Source organism: Pocillopora verrucosa, chromosome 9 (assembly GCF_036669915.1).
Source record: "Pocillopora verrucosa isolate sample1 chromosome 9, ASM3666991v2, whole genome shotgun sequence".
In the NCBI taxonomy this organism is placed as follows: domain Eukaryota; kingdom Metazoa; phylum Cnidaria; class Anthozoa; order Scleractinia; family Pocilloporidae; genus Pocillopora; species Pocillopora verrucosa.
This window is the reverse complement of record NC_089320.1, coordinates 3763966-3781666: the sequence shown is the minus strand read 5'-3', so window position 1 is coordinate 3781666 and position 17701 is coordinate 3763966. Positions and strand designations below refer to the sequence as shown.

General features: G+C 36.0%; 2 protein-coding genes across 3 annotated transcripts; one reads left to right on the top strand and one right to left on the bottom strand.

Moving 5' to 3' along the window:
- Positions 1–99: 99 nt before the first annotated feature.
- Positions 100–14207, top strand: LOC131785882 (pleckstrin homology domain-containing family M member 1). Of its 2 annotated transcripts, none has more exons than XM_059102836.2 (17): positions 100–284; positions 530–606; positions 723–763; positions 1515–1593; positions 2303–2359; positions 3126–3221; positions 3430–3509; positions 4492–4562; positions 4809–4949; positions 5343–5612; positions 6997–7352; positions 8079–8286; positions 9636–9877; positions 10497–10628; positions 11405–11491; positions 11985–12068; positions 13406–14207. In XM_059102836.2, the coding sequence occupies exons 1-17, from the start codon at positions 251–253 to the stop codon at positions 13538–13540; spliced, it is 2190 nt and encodes a 729-aa protein (XP_058958819.1). In that variant the 5' UTR covers positions 100–250; the 3' UTR covers positions 13541–14207. The 2 variants fall into 2 exon arrangements, with proteins under 2 accessions (XP_058958819.1, XP_066028138.1); XM_066172041.1 differs by having other exon boundaries at positions 6997–7367.
- Positions 14208–14232: 25 nt separating this feature from the next.
- LOC131785883 (large ribosomal subunit protein uL29m) lies at positions 14233–17530 on the bottom strand. The gene is made up of 6 exons (XM_059102837.2): positions 17451–17530; positions 17251–17360; positions 16271–16331; positions 16097–16193; positions 15766–15810; positions 14233–15663 (listed from the first exon to the last, which is right to left on the bottom strand). The coding sequence occupies exons 1-6, from the start codon at positions 17519–17521 to the stop codon at positions 15496–15498; spliced, it is 552 nt and encodes a 183-aa protein (XP_058958820.2). The 5' UTR covers positions 17522–17530; the 3' UTR covers positions 14233–15495.
- Positions 17531–17701: the final 171 nt, after the last annotated feature.

Below are 17701 nucleotides of genomic sequence, written 5' to 3'. Positions count from 1 at the left end.
TACATCCGGGAAACCATATAATCCCGTTTCCGGTCAGCGGTGTTAATGGCAAATTGAAAGAACTGTGTTCTTTATGGTCAGTTGATTGCTCATCAAAACAAATATGGCGGACGAAACGCCTGTATTGAGCTTAATTTGAAAGTTTTTGACAATTTAAAAAAAGAGAAAAACCCGTGTTGGATCCATAATGATTGAGTTGTTTTGAGATTATTGTTTTCTTCAATTTCGATCGAAATACTTCGTATTGAAAATGTTTTCTGGATGGAAAAAGACAGGGGTTACAGGTGAGTTTATTTTATTTTGTGAATAACCTTTCATAAAATGTGTAATTTTTGCCCTGCAATGGTTGTCGAAAGATTTTCAAACTGATAACTACTTCGACTAGATTCCTTAAAAATAGAAGAATTAAGAAAAAGTGAGGCAAAATTAAAATTTCTAACTTGCCATTGCGACCATATACCCCAGTGTACTCTTCATGTTATCCGTTTTCTATTTTTTTTTTCTTTCTTCTGCGTGCATCTTCATTTAGAAACTGATGAGGACTTGATAAGAAATGCAGAGATCAAGAGGAGACTTATTGGTGAACTCTCACTTGCAGTGAAAGAAGTATGTATACCTAATAATTTGAATCTCAGATTGCTCTCAATGCAAAATATTGTTATCCAAAAATTGGGTTAGTTTTGGTGATGTTATTGCTAATTTATTTTTCCTTTTATTGCTAGCTTCAGAGAAAGCACATTGGAGCTGATTTGGATGTGGAAAGGTTGATTGAGAATTTACGTTTGGCAGCAACATCAACAACAATCCTTTATTCAATTTGTTTAATAATCGAGAGCTTTTTTAACTGGTGATCATTTCCTTTATTCTCATGACCTTAATGTGTGATTCAGGGGTGATATTGTAAGGAGAAATTATATGCTAGTCACTCTTAGGGGCCAAATGCTCAATCAGGGAACCTTTTTATCATACTACATCTTGGTTTGTTGTGGAGATACAACATCTTGGTTTGTTGACAGTAAGGAGAATAACAAATTTGATCTGGGAGTTAAAGGGTTAACAGTGACTGGCATCTATATTCTCCCTACAAGATCATCCCCAAATATTAAACATTAAGGTCATGAGAATAAGGGAAATCATCAACAACTAAAGAGGCTCTTGATTGTTCAACAAATTCTCCTTTTCAGAACCTTAAGAAATGTTTAGAGAGAGTGTGGAGAATATGCAAACTGATTTTCGGGTGTAAAGGGGTTAACTCCCAGATGTGATCAACATGTGCCTCAATTCTCCTTATAGCCGATGCATACAATATTCAAAAGACTGGTAATGAGAATACTCGAGCTTATCAGGTAGAAGTTGTTATCTTGCTCAAACACTAAATTCTGGAAACTAATTTACAAGGAAATGTGAAGGATCTAGAGGTGAGAATTAACAATCAGATCTCTGGAGTTTAAAAGGTTGATTTAAAGAGTACCATAACCTTTGACAGAGTGACTGTATCCTTTCTTTGTCCACAGGAATGATGAGCATGCATTAATGATCAGTACTTTGCTAGAGGCCATCTTTCTTCATGGATTTCAAGATCACGGTGTTAAGGTAAAGGGGTTGTCAAAATTTTTAGTTTTAAATCTTTGTTGCTGATGAACATTTGACTTCTCCTTCCTTTATCTCCTGAACGCACATTATTTGTTAGAACATTATAGAATAAAGATTTCTACCAACCAGTATTGATATGGGTATATGAGCAAAATATTAGAAGCAACTCTCAATCAATCAATCAATCAATCAATCAATCAATCAATCAATCAATCAATCAATCAATCAATCAATCAATCAATCAATCAATCAATCAATCAATCAATCCATCAATCAATCATTTTATTAAGTGGTGCAGGTTACAAAAGTGGTGGCCGTGAGACTGATCTGGACCTACAATTAACTAATAAAATGTGAAATGAGAAATAAAATAATTTGTAAAATCACCCCCAGGTATGATATTTGAATTTAGTACAAGTCAATAAAATGAGGTTCACTGATAAATAAATATGAAGCTATGAAGTCTATTACACACTCAGATATCATCAGGCTTGTCAAGTCATGCAATCATTTCTTCCCACCACCATTTGGTGAGGAGGAATGATTGTGTGATGTGAGGAGCCTAACAATGTTTGCATAAGAGGCTACTATGAGGTGGTATTTGTATCTTCAATGTACAGTTCCATGAATGATATTATTTAAGTATAGAACTGATATCTTACACTATTTTTCATATTAATTTGTTATTATAAATACATTTTTTTTACAGCTATCAAATTTTTACAATCTCCTTGGCAAAATATCAACAGAAGCCATGCCAACTCATGTGAGTTTTTCCAAGAAGATATGTTTGTCATTGCAATGTTAAGGAGACATTTGACTGCAAAATTTGAAAGTTTAAATCAGTTAATCTGGCACTTACAACATGGAAAAACACCAGGGCTGTGTGCAACAAGTCAGAGACTGAAATCATAAGCCTTTAAACCTCTAACTTTAAAGATGTAATTAGTAATTCTCCCTACTTACTCCTATACTTCTCCTTGGAGATCAGACAAGAGAATTTGCTTGGAGTTATAAGGGGAGTCATAAGTTCGACAGAATCAGAGTCAGAAGAATCAGAACAGTTTCATTTTCTTGCAATTTGGCCTATGACTCTGATGCTTACGATCCAAGAAAATTAGATTGTTGAAGTTGCAAGCAGAAGTGGAACAATCAACCAATCACAATGCCAGTTCCCAGGCCCTTCCAGTACAGTCTTTTGCTTACAACTCCTACAATTCAACTCTCCTTGGGTCATAAATAACTGAATGGCAAGTAGCATGTCTGAACATTTTTCTTCCAATACCATATGATTTTCACTGGAGTATATCACTCTGCACTTCTGATAACAATTCTGACTCCAACTCCATCATAAGTAAAACCAGCCTCAAGGAACAGTACATGTGAGCTACACATAGATCCAATTGTTAATGATGTGCCTTTGTTTATAATTTTGATGAATGATTCTAGTGCTCGTATGTTGATAAAAGTACACTCAGGAAATATGTATACTTCATTACTTTGTCACTTAAATAGTCTTAATTTCTCTGCAGTCATTTTGGTCCCTGCTCACAAGTTTCACGCACAAAGATGTGTTAAATGAGCTGGAACATCTATCTCACATCCACACTCCTGTGGGAAGATGTCGGGTGAGTCTTCAACCCTTCAAACCTTGATTTCTAATCAATAAAAATTAACTTCTCCTCGTGAATCCAATTGCTAGAAACCTGTGAGGATCATTTCTTTATTTGATTCATCTGCAGACCAAATGGATCTTATTTTTGATCTTCAAAAATTGTGATGGAAAAGATGTTTGTTGATAACTTTTAAAATCTTCCTAATGTTTATACATCCTAGGCATGGATTCGCCTTGCTTTAAATGATAGCTTAATGGAAAGTTACCTTGACGCCATTTTGATGGACAAAAATAAATTACTGTAAGTACTACATGCTAGATGTTTTTGCTTAATTAACCCTTAATACCTTAACATCAGTATGCATATTCTCCATACTGTTCTCTTAAAAAATTTCCTCAGGTTCTGACAAGGAAGATTTTTTTAACAATCAAGAGCCTCTTTAATTGGTGATCATTTGCTTTCTTCTCATGACCTCATGACCAATGGTGATACTGTAAGGAGAAATTAGAGGCCAGTCAATCCCAAGGGTTGAAGAGTCCCTTTAGTTACAAACTGAATTCCCAGTTTTCTGGGAATTCCTACTAGAGGAATTCTCAAAAATTCCCAATTATGCAATTTTAACTAATTAACTATCCCATAAGTGATAAACATGTAACTTCTCCCTATAAAATCCACATGTTATCCAGCCAACATGTTGAGTATACTCAAACTTATCAGATAGATTAGTAAGTAGTCTTGATCTAACACCAAATTCTCGCAAATCACTTACAAAGAAATGTGTAACAGCTAGAGGGGAGAATAAAAAATCAGATCTTGGGAGTTAAGAGTGATTAGCATCTAATTTCTCCTTATAATATCACCCCTGATTCAAACATTAAGGTCTCAAGAATACAAGAAATGATCATCAACTTGAGAAGCCTTTGATTGAAAAACATAATTATTCTCCTTGTCAGCGCCTTAGGAAATGTAGAAAGAACATTAAGGAGAATATGCATACTGATGTTAGGGTGGAAAGAGTTGAAGGGTTCACTTTTCAACTACCAGAAGTGATTAACACGTAACTTCTCTCTATAATATTCATAAACTATAGGGCGAAAAGGTAAGGAAAATACTCAAACTAATCTGGTAGAAGATGTTATCTAGATCGAACATCATTTTCTTGATGGTAATATACAAGGAAACATGTAGCAGTTGGGGGGATTAACAATCAGAGCTTGGGAGTTTAAGGGTTAATGGTCAAGTCACTTTTGACACTGATTAACTAGGGTCCTGTATCTTGCAGATATTTCTACAAAGGTTCATCTTTTATGTTGGATTCAGAACTACCATCTATCATGAAAACTTTCTTACAAGGTAAGAGCTGAGAGCTAGGAGAATATCTCTGGTTTCAAAAGGAGCAGAAGATTTCAATTCAAACAAACTTTTGAATCTGGGTGCTGCTCAGTGAAGTATGGTCCTCTAAATTGACTAATCATAGTGCACATACCAACCTAGAGATATAATTAGTACATTTAATAATTTAAGTTGTTAAAGTTTGGAAGAAATAAACATCTCTAAAAAGAGAAATAATTTTTAACTGTGAAATCAATTGGTCATTAGGTCTGGGGGAATTTAAGTTTGACTTCAACTACAACACGCCTGGTTTGAACTCATGGTCTGGTGATGCACTGGCTCTCTGCGGAATTTGGCAATTACCTAAAGTGGCTCCTCGGTCTCTTCCACCTACGTACACACAGTCAGGTAATTTATGGTGCAAATAACGTAATTTTAGGGAAAAACCTTGAGTTACTCAATAAGCAAAGGTTGGATTTCAGTGCTTGATGGTTGTGTTGCTTGAATGTACGTGTGTTGGAAAAGAAAGGTATTGGTATTTTTGCAACTTTAAAATCTGTCCTGGAAGAACTGGATCCTGCCAAATCCCCCCAGATATTCATGGTAAAATGCTGCCAGTCCCAGCTTTGGCAATCAAGAGCTTCTTTTAACTAGGCAGTGATCATTTCTGTTATTCTTGTGACCTTCATGTTTGATTCAGGGGTGATATTGTAAGGAGAAATTAGATGCTAGTCACTTGTAGGGGTTAGAGCCGGTTACATTACTGTAAAAAGTAAATAATTTCAATTGGCTCTTCTCTAGGTATGCCTTTACATGGAGGATCAACTGTTCCAGTCATCATTCCAGGAGATCAGCATGTAGCTCAAGGTGAAGCCTCCACAAGTTCCTTTGACTCCAGCACTGCGGAGGTGGCTGAACTTGCAGGCTGCAGCCTCGAGGAGAGCACTGAATTAAAGCGCAGAGCTCAAGTGTTGCAAACAGAGCCTGCTGAGAGAATGATTATGGATAATGCAGACAATAGAGAAAGTTTTTCCAATTCGCCTTCCACAGAGGAGAATATGGATGGAAAAGGTATGTAACTGTGGCCAGTTAAATTCCTCTCTCTTTTATAATTTTGGGGGAATAAGTAGCAATTGGCTTTCTAAATAATTCGATCATTATCTGTAACAATAATTATTACTAGTGAAGTTGTTTCATGTACATGTTTACTTGTTACCATTTTTGTACCTTGCAGCAAAAGGATGAATTGGTTTCATTACGAATAATAATTATAAGTAGATGTTAATAGTTAATTAATAGTTAATACTTATATGTACACAAAGATGTTTAATTGGTATCATGTTCATGTAGTTGGATCATTCGGATGTGGTTAGTTAAAAGAGGATTGCATTTTTCCTGCCTGAGCGAAAGTTAATCTCTCAGTTGAGAGCTAACTGAGAACTTCCATTCAGGCTGTCGAAATATAAATGTCAGTCACTTTTTTTAGGACTAACCAGGCAGCCCAACTGTACTTTAATCAGACTGTATGCATATCTTGATCAGAATTATGGTCATTTTGCCTTATGGTCATTTCACCCCTGGTCACTTTGCTCCAACCAAAAGTCAGTTAGCTCCATAATCAAAGTCACTTCACTCCATAAAAAAGTTATTTTGCTCCATGTAAGAAACCAGTGAAATATTGTTTTGATGTTGGAGTTGGACTGATTTTGAACTTACATCAGTTCAGATTTATTAACTAAAAAATCCAGCTTCCAGTCACATTCGCTCACACTTGGTAACATGAAATATCATTTCATTTGATTGCTTTCCTCAACACAAATTCTTATACATTGTAATTCCTCAAAACCCCTGTTATTGCATGGAAGGAATACTAGAAGGTGTCCTTGTTAATTCTTATTAATAGTTTGGAATGTATTACTCTACTGAGTGTTCAATTTTTCTGGTCCCTCAAAAAATGAGACATCTCAACATTTTTGTTGCATACTTGTGACAACCCATGCGAAATGGATTTTGGAATTCCTAGGAATTCCTAAGATTATCCTAGGAAGTAAATGACATCCTACAGACTGTATTTCCTTAAATAAGCACCCAGCCACTTGCTTTAAATCTTGGCTAAAAGGAAGGGCACTTATTGAAAGGAGTGGCCCACCTCCCACCCCTTAATGAGGGGGGGGGGTGCTTGTTATTTTTACTAGCTTTTACTGATTTCACTGTTGTTAAAGCTTTAAGTGGCAATAGAGGCAGGTATCTCTTGTAGTGTTATTATTTAAGAAATTGAGGTAGGAGGGGTGGGGTGTTTATTTGGGAGGGGTGCTTGACATTATGGCTTAGGGGCTGGGCAGTTTTTTCAGGAAGGGTGCTTATTAGAGCAGGGGTGCTATTCAATGACCAAGCTCAACATATACCATCCTTTTTTTTTTATTGATACTCATATTTCTTATTGAAAATCTTACAGCTGTAGGAAGTCAACCAGCTGTAGTAGAAGTTCCAACTAGTTCCAATGACAGTGAACGAGACACCTGCAGCCCAACTCCTTTAGGAGGCAGCAACAAACTGGGGATGTCTAGTGGCTGGTCATCAACATTTGAAACTGAGGCTGTAGTGGATGCTGTTGATGGCAGTAGCTGCAATGACCAGGCAGACACTGCTGGCCCACTTCCCAGTCCTCAAGAGAGGCTCAGTCCCAGAATCCCAACAAAGACACAAGCACCCAGTTTTGGGACTCTGTTAAGGGATTATAGTGTCCAGGGAAGAAAAAGATTTGAGCCCCCTGTGTATGTTGATGGTGCAGTGCCAACACAACCAAAGCAGGTGCAAAGTAGTCAGGTTCATGTTTAGCTTTTTTTGACAATATTTGGTTAAACCTTTCATTCTCATACGTGACAAAGACATAAATTCTTCTTACAAAATCAATAAGATGTCAAGCAGACAAGTGTTGAGAATAAAACTTACCAAGGGATTATCATTTGATCCAACATCAAATTCTCATAACTTACATTAGGAGAAATGTATGACCATTTAAGTGAGGAGAATTACCATTGACTGACTGAGACAATGGGAGTGGAGGCTTAGGGTCAATAGCTTGAAAGCAAAGAAACAGTCCTCTATGAAGCATGTCAGTTTTTAGGAATTTAATTTTTTTAGATTGTCGTAATCCATCTGCATGAATTAGCTACTGCAGCAGCAGTTTGCAATTTGTGGTTTTCAATAACAACACTTTTAAATCCTTGGACACTGAAGAGTGACTAGCATCTAATTTCTCCCTAATATATCACCCCTGAATCACATATCCAGCTCACAAGAGTAAAAGTAAATGATCAGCAAACAAAGAGGCTCTGGATTTTTAAGCAAATTCTCCTTGTCAACTGTGACCTTTGGAAGGGTATAGAGATCAGTATGGAGAATTTACATACTGATGTTAGAGTTTAAAGCATTAATTAGAATGACAATTATGAATCACGGGTAAAGATTGATGATGACTATTAATATTGACATTGAGATTAACAAATCAAATTGTATCAATCTCTCAATGTTAAGATTCCAAAAACAAAGAGGAAACCTGAGATGCAACTATCCGAAACTATCACAGCTTCTGGCTTTGAGGTTTTGCAGAAAAGTAGTTCGGTGCACTCAAACCATGGCGACAATCGTTCCTCAGAGTTGATGACACTAGTGACAGAGATTGCCACTGAGCAGGGGTTGGACAACCAAAATTATCAATGCAAGGGATGTGGAAGAAACATAGGTGGGTCATTGTTTTCTTTAGTAAAAATCATTGTTACTGTGATTAACATTAAAGGTGAGTGACTTCTCAGTAGTTGGTGCAGTGAGGGGCATAGTCTGGATTTTTCTAAGGGAGCGTCACACCCAGTTTACATACCTTACTGTCATGTTGACATCCATACTCTACATGTTTTACTGAAAGAGAAATATTGTTGGATGAGCATTGAGTGTTGCATGTATAGTGTTCAGTTCATCTAGTGGTGAGGGTATGAGCCCAGGCTGAATCAATCTGTTGTGTGTGTGAACAAGACAATCCACTCTCATAGTCCTTATATTCTCCCAACTGAAGAGTATGTACCAATGAACTGTCCCCTAAACATGAGAATGTGTTTACTAGGATGACTCTCTCATTTTCAGCAAAAAAAGAATAGTTGGAGATAAAATTAAGGGTGCTGTGATTCACTCCCAAAGTTCCATGCAGCTCTCTAGCAACAATTTCCTTTTTTGCAATGTTTTTTTTGTTTAACTCTTATGATTGACTCAGCAGAAAACGGAGGGAATGCTTGTGGTTAAGAAAATTTGTTGGTTTATAATCTTTTGGACTGGCATCCAATTTAAAAGAAGCAATGTTGTAAATTCTTGTCATGCTACATTACAACTCAGAGGTAGTTGGCCCTAAATGCATGCAAAAAACGTGTTTACGTATGGAGCAGTCTTTTGTTTTACCATTTGTTTAACTTTGAATGGTGTGTTAGATTTACAACAAAGGCCTGGAGTTATAGCATTTGGCATCAGTTCATTTTTTAAATGGCTTGCCAGCATTGTGAAGAAAAAGGAAAAAGATTTTGACCCACTGGGTACCTCTTTAGAAAGTGAAAAAGATTGGGAAATATCAAGTTCAAATAAGTCATTGTTGTGAAAGTTTATGGCTTGCAGCTAGCAGCAAAACTTGAATAATTTGTAGTCAATTCTCAGTATAATTATGTGAAGTCAATTTGCAGTTTCCTGAATTGAAAACTGGGATGAGTTCTAATGTCCTTGAAAGGCTTAAAAACTAACTAACAAACAAACAAACACAAATTGTCGACAACCTTAATCAAACAATATACCCTTTAACTCCCACCAGTGACCAAGACAGAAATTCTCCTTACAGTATCATTACAATATCAAGCAGACAAGTGATGAGAATAAAGAAAAATATCAGTGAGGGGACTGTTAAAAGTTGATTCAATACCAAATTCTCCAAACAAACATTACATGAACTGTAAGGCAGATAGTAAGGAGAATTACTAATGAGATCTTGGTAGTTAAAGGGTGAATTAATGGTGCCTAAAATTTATTTTGCCAATAGTTTTGTTTATTATTATTTAGGAATGATCTATGGAGAATTTAAAGTTTGTACCTATGATGCCAGCTACTATTGTTTTGAATGTCATGAAAATGAAGAACATGTCATACCTGCAAGGGTGATTCACAACTGGGATCTGCGTAAACACCAAGTCGCTAAAAAGTGCAAGATGTTCCTGATGCAGATAGAGGAAGAACCTTTGTTTAATATTGATGAAACAAATCCTACGTTGTACAATGTAATCAAGGAGTTACTTGAAGTTAAGGTTGGTCTTGAAAATGGCAGTGATAAAATTCTCAATTATTTCTCAACATGTCAAGATACTTTTAATTAATTTTTTTCAGCACAAAAGTTTACCATGATTATAATAGCAACATTGCAATCTTTTAAAAACAACTTCTGAGATAGATATTAGTATTATAAGCCTGTAATGATAAGATTGTCCTGGTTACTATCATGCAAGTGCTGAGTCTGTATACCAAGATTATTAATTCTGCAAAGTGTCAAAAAAATATACACACACAGTTCAGCACATTCTCAATATTTTGTCAAGGGGGGTTTTTTTGAAGAAACTGTGGTGCTGTGTTGGGGGGAGAGTATAAAAGGTAATTTAGTGTTAACAACTGAGTTGAAAGGGTAAATTCAGGTTACTGTAAAGAGTTTAAAGGCTCAATCAATGGCCCTGACAAAGGGCTTACACTCAGATCTTAAACAAGACTTGATTTCTTGGGCTGTGTGATCTCCTCATAACTAAACAACCATACCCTCAGATCTTTTGGCCTTTGTAAATTTATTTAATTTTAATATCAATTGCTGAAGACACTTTAATTTGGAAAACCAAAGGCACTATTAGACTGATCTTCTGAGTCATGTTTCATTCACAGGTATTGAGATCACAGCTACAGCACTTAAAAGGCTTCCTTTTTACTTGTAAAGATCCAATAGCAGAGGATGTGAGGAGAAGGATTTGGCCTCGGGAATATCTTTGGGATGATATCCATCAGTATTCCCTACTGGTCAGTGTCAACCTTAAAATTTGATTTTACATTGGAACTCCACTGTAAGAGCCACGTTGGGGACAAAGGAAAGTGGACTTGGTTAAAGGGGTTGCAGTTTTTTTTTCTTGTGGAGGGGGGGAGGGGTGTAAAATTCTATGTGTGTTTTGGTAGGGGCAGGCTTTATCTATCTCACAAATATTTTATCACTCTCAAGAAATATACTGGTATATATGTTATTTGTGAAATGAAAGGAAAATTGTTGGAAAGACTGGTGTACAGTCACTTTGAGTGTTTCAGACGTTTATTTTCTCTTTTGTGAAATAAAGTTGTCAAGATTTGTCTATTAGGTTGCAGTGTGGCACTTTTCTAAACCATTTGTTGGTTGGTGATTGCCAAGCTGTTTCCAACCCTTTAACTCCATGAGTGATCAACACAGAATTTCTCCTTACAATATCAATACAATATCAAGCAGACAAGTGATGAGAGTAGAGAAAAATATCAATTAGGGGATTAGTAATTGATCCAATACTTAATTCTCTGAACTGAAATCACAAGAATGTTATGGCAGACAGTCAGGAGAATTACTATTAATGATAATTATTGTCAAATGAGATCTTGGGATTGAAAGGTTCAAGAGGTTGTTATTAATAACAGTGACATTGCACTTAATCAGCAGTTGTGGAGAGGTGTTGTTCAAGAGATGCATCTCTTAAAGTAATGGCAGTTTCAGTAATGTTAATTTTGTGATACATAGTGTTTGCTTACAAAGTTTACTTTTTTTATTTGTGTTAAAGGATTTGATTCAAGTGCAATCTGGGCAGCTGGCTCATCATCTTAAAAAGGTCATTGCCCACTGTACAAAGCATGTGTACAAGTGTAAGGTGAGAAATCCTGACTGTAGTGACTGAAATAGATCAGTGCTCGGAAACTACTTCTTCCCATATAATGTACTTCACCCTTTAATCCTTAGGAGTGACAAGCATTTAAATTCTCCTTATAAGATCACCCCTGAGTCAAACATTAAGGTCACAAGAATAAAGGAAACGATCACAAACTATTAAGAGGTTCTTGATTGTTGAACAAATTCTCCTTGTCAGCACCTTACGATTTGTGTAGAGAACAGTATGGAGAATATGCATACTGATATAGGATGTAAAGAGTTAATAGACTGAGTGCGAGGACCACATGTGAAAAAAATTGGCTTGAGCTACTGACATACAGACCTGCTGCACTTGAAGTATGCTTCATGACCAAGAGCCATTTATTTTCCTGTCTCACCTGACCTAATTAAGTAAATGAGCAGGTCATTCCTCTTTCTGCCATTAATGCAGAGATACATTAAATTGTTAAAGAGTTTGGCATTTTTTCTTTCAGCTCTGTTGTCAAAAAGGATTTTTCTGTGAAATATGCAATGACCCAAAAATCATCTATCCATTTGAAGTGAAAACCACAACTCAGGTAGTATTAATCATTACTTTACTGCCAATTCACCCAGTAACAGTTTGTACCCACTGTTATACAGATGATAACACATATAAGCAGCCTGACATCCCTTTTCATGCTGTGAAAAGGTTTTGTTTATTGCTATTATGAAATATGAAAGTACAAATATTAACATTTGTCTTAAACTGAGATCACTTCAAAACAGACTGCAATGTTTCTACTAATAGTAATTGCATAATGCACAATGTTTGCATAATGCTTGTATTCTTCAAGAGATGGGTTTAAATGTTGTTTCAACTTAAACATCATCAGAAATGGCAGTGGTTTGTTAGGTCTCATAAGCTGACATATTACAGCTGGCTATCTGCTCTAAGGTTATATGCATAACCAGTTGTTTACACACTTCATAACCTGGAGAAGACTAGCAGTTTACAGTTGGAAAGTAGCCTGTTCTAGGCATGCAGTTAGTGAAATGGAGTAATCTATGTGAGCTATGTGATAAGAGTGGCAGCGTGAAAAACAAGAGAGGCTTGTGTCATGTCACGTACAAAACATCATGTGACTTGACTCAACACTTCCTTGTTTTCCACTCATACAAAAGGAAGTTTATTTAATGAAAAAATTGACAGTGGTTTAGTATAGTCTGTACTCTTATCAACAACGATATTGGTCATCACAGTGGTCAAAATGTTGTGGACTCATGAGATGCATCCAAGTGAGTTCACTATGATAACTATATTACACTGTTGTTGATAGGAGTACAGACCACACTAATCCACTGTCAATTTGTTAATTAGACTTCTTACTGTATGAGTTGATTGTATGATGTCAATGTTTTTACCACAATATCAATGCCAAAATTTACAAGTCATCCAATTGTTTGAGAGCTGGTAAAGGCATTGCATGACATGTTGATGCAACAGCGTCACTTGTACTCTCATCAACAAAATAATGAATTCAAACTGGGCTATCTGATTGCAACATTCCTGCCAAGTGTGGTAAAAAAAGAAATTCAATCACAAAGAAATTCACAAGAGAAATATTCTGTCCCACAATTTTTCTTCATGATGCACCACAAAAACTTCTAAAGTGCTCAAATCATTAGAAAGAAGGTTTGCTGGGTTTTCACTTGGACATATAAAAGTAGGTATAGCTGAAAAGAAAAAGCTAAGGCCATTGAAATTTAGCAGGAGAATTCTGCTTTTTCAAGCTGCTCTGTGGTTTTAACTTGATTGAGAAACCATCATAGCACTCAGAATTTAAGGCATACATTGATAAATAACAATGTTTTTGTACTGATTCCTGATTAAACCAAGCTGACCTTTTTTGCTCTTATTTGCTCAAAATTTCAGTGTGGAAAATGCAAGGCTCTGTACCACAAGGCTTGTATTGCTGAGAACAAATGTCCAAAGTGTATACGGATAAGAAAAATACAATCTGCAAGAACAAAAACTGCAGCTGTTCTGGAGTTTGATTCACCATGGTAGTGGCAAACAAGCAAGGCTTTCACTAACTTTTTCCATAAGCACCAGCTGATGGTTTAATGGAAAGCTGTGCTTGGAGAAGGGGTTGTACATGAAAATCCAAATGCCAGGGCTTGCTTGCAGCCAAATTTGACGACAGTAAGAGGTCTTATAGGCAGTGGTAGACCATTAGGCTGAGTTGTTCAAAGCTGGGTTACGATAACTTAGGATTAGTGCAAAATTTGATGTCAGGGAACAGTTTTTTCTAACACAGATTAGTGCTGACCCAAGATTAAATTTTAGTCCAGGTTTCTATATTTCTCTATTCAAAAGCATTTTTGGATTAATTTTCTCCCTCCTATTCCAAATTGTAGGAAAAGGATTAATTTAGATTTTTGTTTAAAGCTCTCAGATCTGAAATAAAATTTCACACTAACCCTGGGTTCTCTTAAACCAGCTTTGACAACCAGGCTCAGATCTGAAAGCTTTCAAATAAAATCCAGCATAATTCTTTCTGTCTACAATATTGTGATTGGATGCTTGAAAGAGGATACAGAAAATTATTCCTAATAGACTTTTGAACAAATAAATTGAAGAAACCCAGATTAAAATTTAACGTTGGGTTAGTGCTAATCAGCCATCAAACAACTGGGCCACCAGCTTAGACTGTAACTCCTGCATATATAATTTAAAAATAAAAAAAAAAACATGAAAAATCTTTAGACATATTTTAACAATTTAATTTATTACATTGTACATTACTGTTACAGTAATAACACTCTATCTACATTGTATTTCATGCAGAATAACATTGATATTTTCTAATGTTAACCCTTTCACTCCCACAAGTGACCAAGACAGAATTTCTCCTTACAATATCAATACAATATCAAGCAGGCAGGTGATGAGAATAGAGAAGAATATCAATCATGGGATTATTAGTTGATCCAATACCAAATTCTCTGAACTATCATCATAAGAATTGTATGGCAGATAGTAAGGAGAATTACTAATTAGATCTTGAGAGTGAAAGGGTAAAAAAATAGCTGTGTCAAACTTTACAAAATAAACTCTAAGATAAAAGAATCCAGACGCATAATATTGTAAGTCGTGATGGAAAAAAGTATTGTCTCTAAATGGTACTTTTCTAGCTTTGCCCAGTCTGTGTTAATTTTGTAAATTAAATAAGAAAAAAGTTGAAATTTTGTAGTTGCAAAATTTTATAATGCATTCATCTCAATTGCAATAAACATGGTATCTTTTTTAGCTCTGACTTGCTGCATTTATACTCAGGACCCAAAATTTAGAATAAATTCCTTAATTGTCTTTTGGTGTCTAGATGGCAACTATGATTGCTAGTGGTAAATTTCTAGTCACCAATTTAAAAGCTGAGTCCACATCTACCCATAAGAATGGCATTTAATTAATTAAATGAATTAAGTACTTGAAATTCTGTGCCCTATTGAAAAGGAGGAACAGAAATCACATACCTAGAATGTGTGTCTAAGGATGGAGGTAAGATGGCAACAGGCTTTGCTGATGCCAGTTCCCTCATTTTTCTCAAGGCAGAAGTAAAACAGACAACATGAAGTGCTTTTGTACTTGGTTTGTTTGTCTTTGAATTTAAAACAATTCAAACACCTAATTTAGTGTTAGCAACTGAGTTGAAAATGTAAATTGGCCACCACAAAGAGTTAAAAAAAAAAACTAAAAGAAAAACGCTTTACAGTGGCTAATTTACATTTTCAACTCAGTTGTTAACACTAAATTACCTACTATACTCTCCCACTGACACAGCACCACAGTTTCTTTAGAAACTTACCCCCTTTATTCAATACAAACACCTAGTCAGCAGGTGACTAGGTCAGAACTTTTGGTCACCAGTGGGAAAACTAAGGCAGCATTGGTGCCCATACCTGTCACAATCTGGAGCCCTAGTTCTTCTTTCTGAGTTTGTTATGGAAAAGCACAGGTCATTTTCATTGTGCAACTTTAATTCCCTGTTTTAGAATTCTAACCAAATCACGGTAATCTTTCTTCTTGTCAGAAAACTCTGCCTTTGCTTCGTCCATGGCTGTAGGTGGTTTGTCTTCTGGAATTGCATCAAATGGCCAGACTTCATTTTCTAAGCTTTTCACCGCTTTTTCCTTAAAAAGAAAACAAAACATAGTTATAAACAACAAAACAAAAAGTTCACTGTACATACTTTTTGTATGGAAGCATAAAACTGCATGTAACTAATTCCTTACCCTCTCAGAAAGCACCTGTTTTATTGCAGCCATTGACTTCTGGACCTGAATACAAAAAAAAGTAATGGTGACTGACTTAGCATAGCTGCACTGTTTAAATAATGAGAATTTCTTTTTCAAATTTTAATGTGAATCACTCAGCTGCTCTACTCCTCAGATCTCACTCGTAATTATCCTTACTGTCTCTAAGTCAGTCACTGTGTATGTTTTGGTTGGAATTATTCCTTACTAATGTAAAATTTTTTCCAAACAGTTTCATTTTTATTTTCTCTTTGATGTGTACTTATTGTTCATAATTTGATTGACAATACACAAGCTCTTCATCTTTTACCTTATGGGTTCTTGTAGGAGATGGCATTGGAAAACTCTGTCTTTTTGCTTCATGCTTCAAAGTCATAAGCATGTTCCTCTCCTTCAGAAGAACATACCTGTAGGACAACATGTACTAATTCAGTATTTGAGTTTGATCAGTACTGGAGTATTTTTTCTCGACAGAAACTCTTACCACAATTTATGAAGGTCTTCATTACTCTTCCCTCTCAGTTCTCCAGCATGCCATTTTCTACCTTAAAAGACCATATTGATGACTTATTAATAGAGAGTCAATACATTTAAAATAAAATTCTGCTATCCTGAACACACTGTGTGAAATCACATGAGGTAATGTGCTGTTGATGTCTTTCAATTAATTATTCAACTGATCAGTCTGACAGTGAGTCATTCACAACCAGTCAATGATGATCGTTTGGTTGGTCAATGGGTTTGTCACTGACCAACAATTAGTCAGTTAATAAGTTAACAAGTCAGCCAGTTAGGTAGTTCGTCAGCAGGTCAGCTTGTCAATCAGTGAGGCAGAGAGTCAGTAAGTCCATCAGTCTGTACATCAGTCATAAGTCAGTAAGTAAATCAGTCTGGTAGTTGGTTGGAAGGACACTCGTTCAGCCACTCAGGGAGTCAGTTTGGCAGTTATTCCGTCAGTCAGTTGTTTGGTCAGTCAATCAGTTGTTCAGTAAAGGAGTCAGTTGCCTTTGTACATGGTTGTCAGATCATTGAATCAATGCATCAATAATTCAGTCATTCAGTAATCAAGCAAACAGTAAAGCATTCATTCGTCTGTTTTTCATCACCATTTCAACACCTTGCAGTAGCTTCCAAATATTTGAATATTCTGTTGTATATGCCACAAAAAACGAGCCCAAAGAATATAACTCATGAAGGTAAGAAGGAAGTAGATATCTGGGAGTGATCAAAGAGTAAAGGTCTTCAAACCTGACTAGCTAGTGATAAATAGTGATGCTTTGAATTATATTCCGCACAATTTCCAAGGTTTAGACCAACTAAATAATACAAGTCCAGTAAGGGTTATCTTTTTAGCAGTCACTCGATCAGACTAAACTATGAGAATTGCATAATACCTCAATTCTGATTAAATGCGATGAAATTAAGTGGCCTCGAATGCAATCTATATATTTTCTAAAATTTTACCTGTATGAACTTTCTCTTTAGCTAATTCTCCTTTCTTAAACACTTCAGGTGGAAAAAACTCTTCCAAACCAAAGGCACACGGACTTGTTCGTAAACCGCGAAGACAAGATCTGCCACGACAAAAGTGAAAATAAATTAGTTATTTGGCGTTATTTAGTTTAAGAGCAAACCTCTCTATACCACGGAAGCTGTACTGATACCTGATCTGCAATTCTTCCACAATAAGAGGTCGAAATGCGCAACATCGAAGGTTGTGCAAGACGGCCGCCATATTGCTTTTCCGCGCTTACATAATATGCGCAGAAGATAATACTGCTGGTGTATTGCAGGCACTTCATTCTTGTCCCGTGGGACGGAAGAACGAGTCGCGCCTTCTCGCGTGGGCGCGTGAATAGTGAACAAAATAATTACATAATCACGGAAAATTGTTTTTAATTTTTTCAAGCATCGA

Excerpts from the sequence above, each read along its gene's own strand:
- LOC131785882 (XM_066172041.1), top strand. The coding sequence starts at position 251 with ATGTTTTCTGGATGGAAAAAGACAGGGGTTACAG. Across the intron at positions 4,563-4,808 it reads CATGAAAACTTTCTTACAAG|GTCTGGGGGAATTTAAGTTT; the intron begins GTAAGAGCTGAG and ends ATTGGTCATTAG. Across the intron at positions 11,492-11,984 it reads AGCATGTGTACAAGTGTAAG|CTCTGTTGTCAAAAAGGATT; the intron begins GTGAGAAATCCT and ends TTTTTCTTTCAG.
- LOC131785883 (XM_059102837.2), bottom strand. The coding sequence starts at position 17,521 with ATGGCGGCCGTCTTGCACAACCTTCGATGTTGCGCATTTCGACCTCTT. Across the intron at positions 16,332-17,250 it reads TAAAGAGAAAGTTCATACAG|GTAGAAAATGGCATGCTGGA; the intron begins GTAAAATTTTAG and ends TGGTCTTTTAAG. Across the intron at positions 15,811-16,096 it reads CTCCTACAAGAACCCATAAG|GTCCAGAAGTCAATGGCTGC; the intron begins GTAAAAGATGAA and ends TTTTGTATTCAG.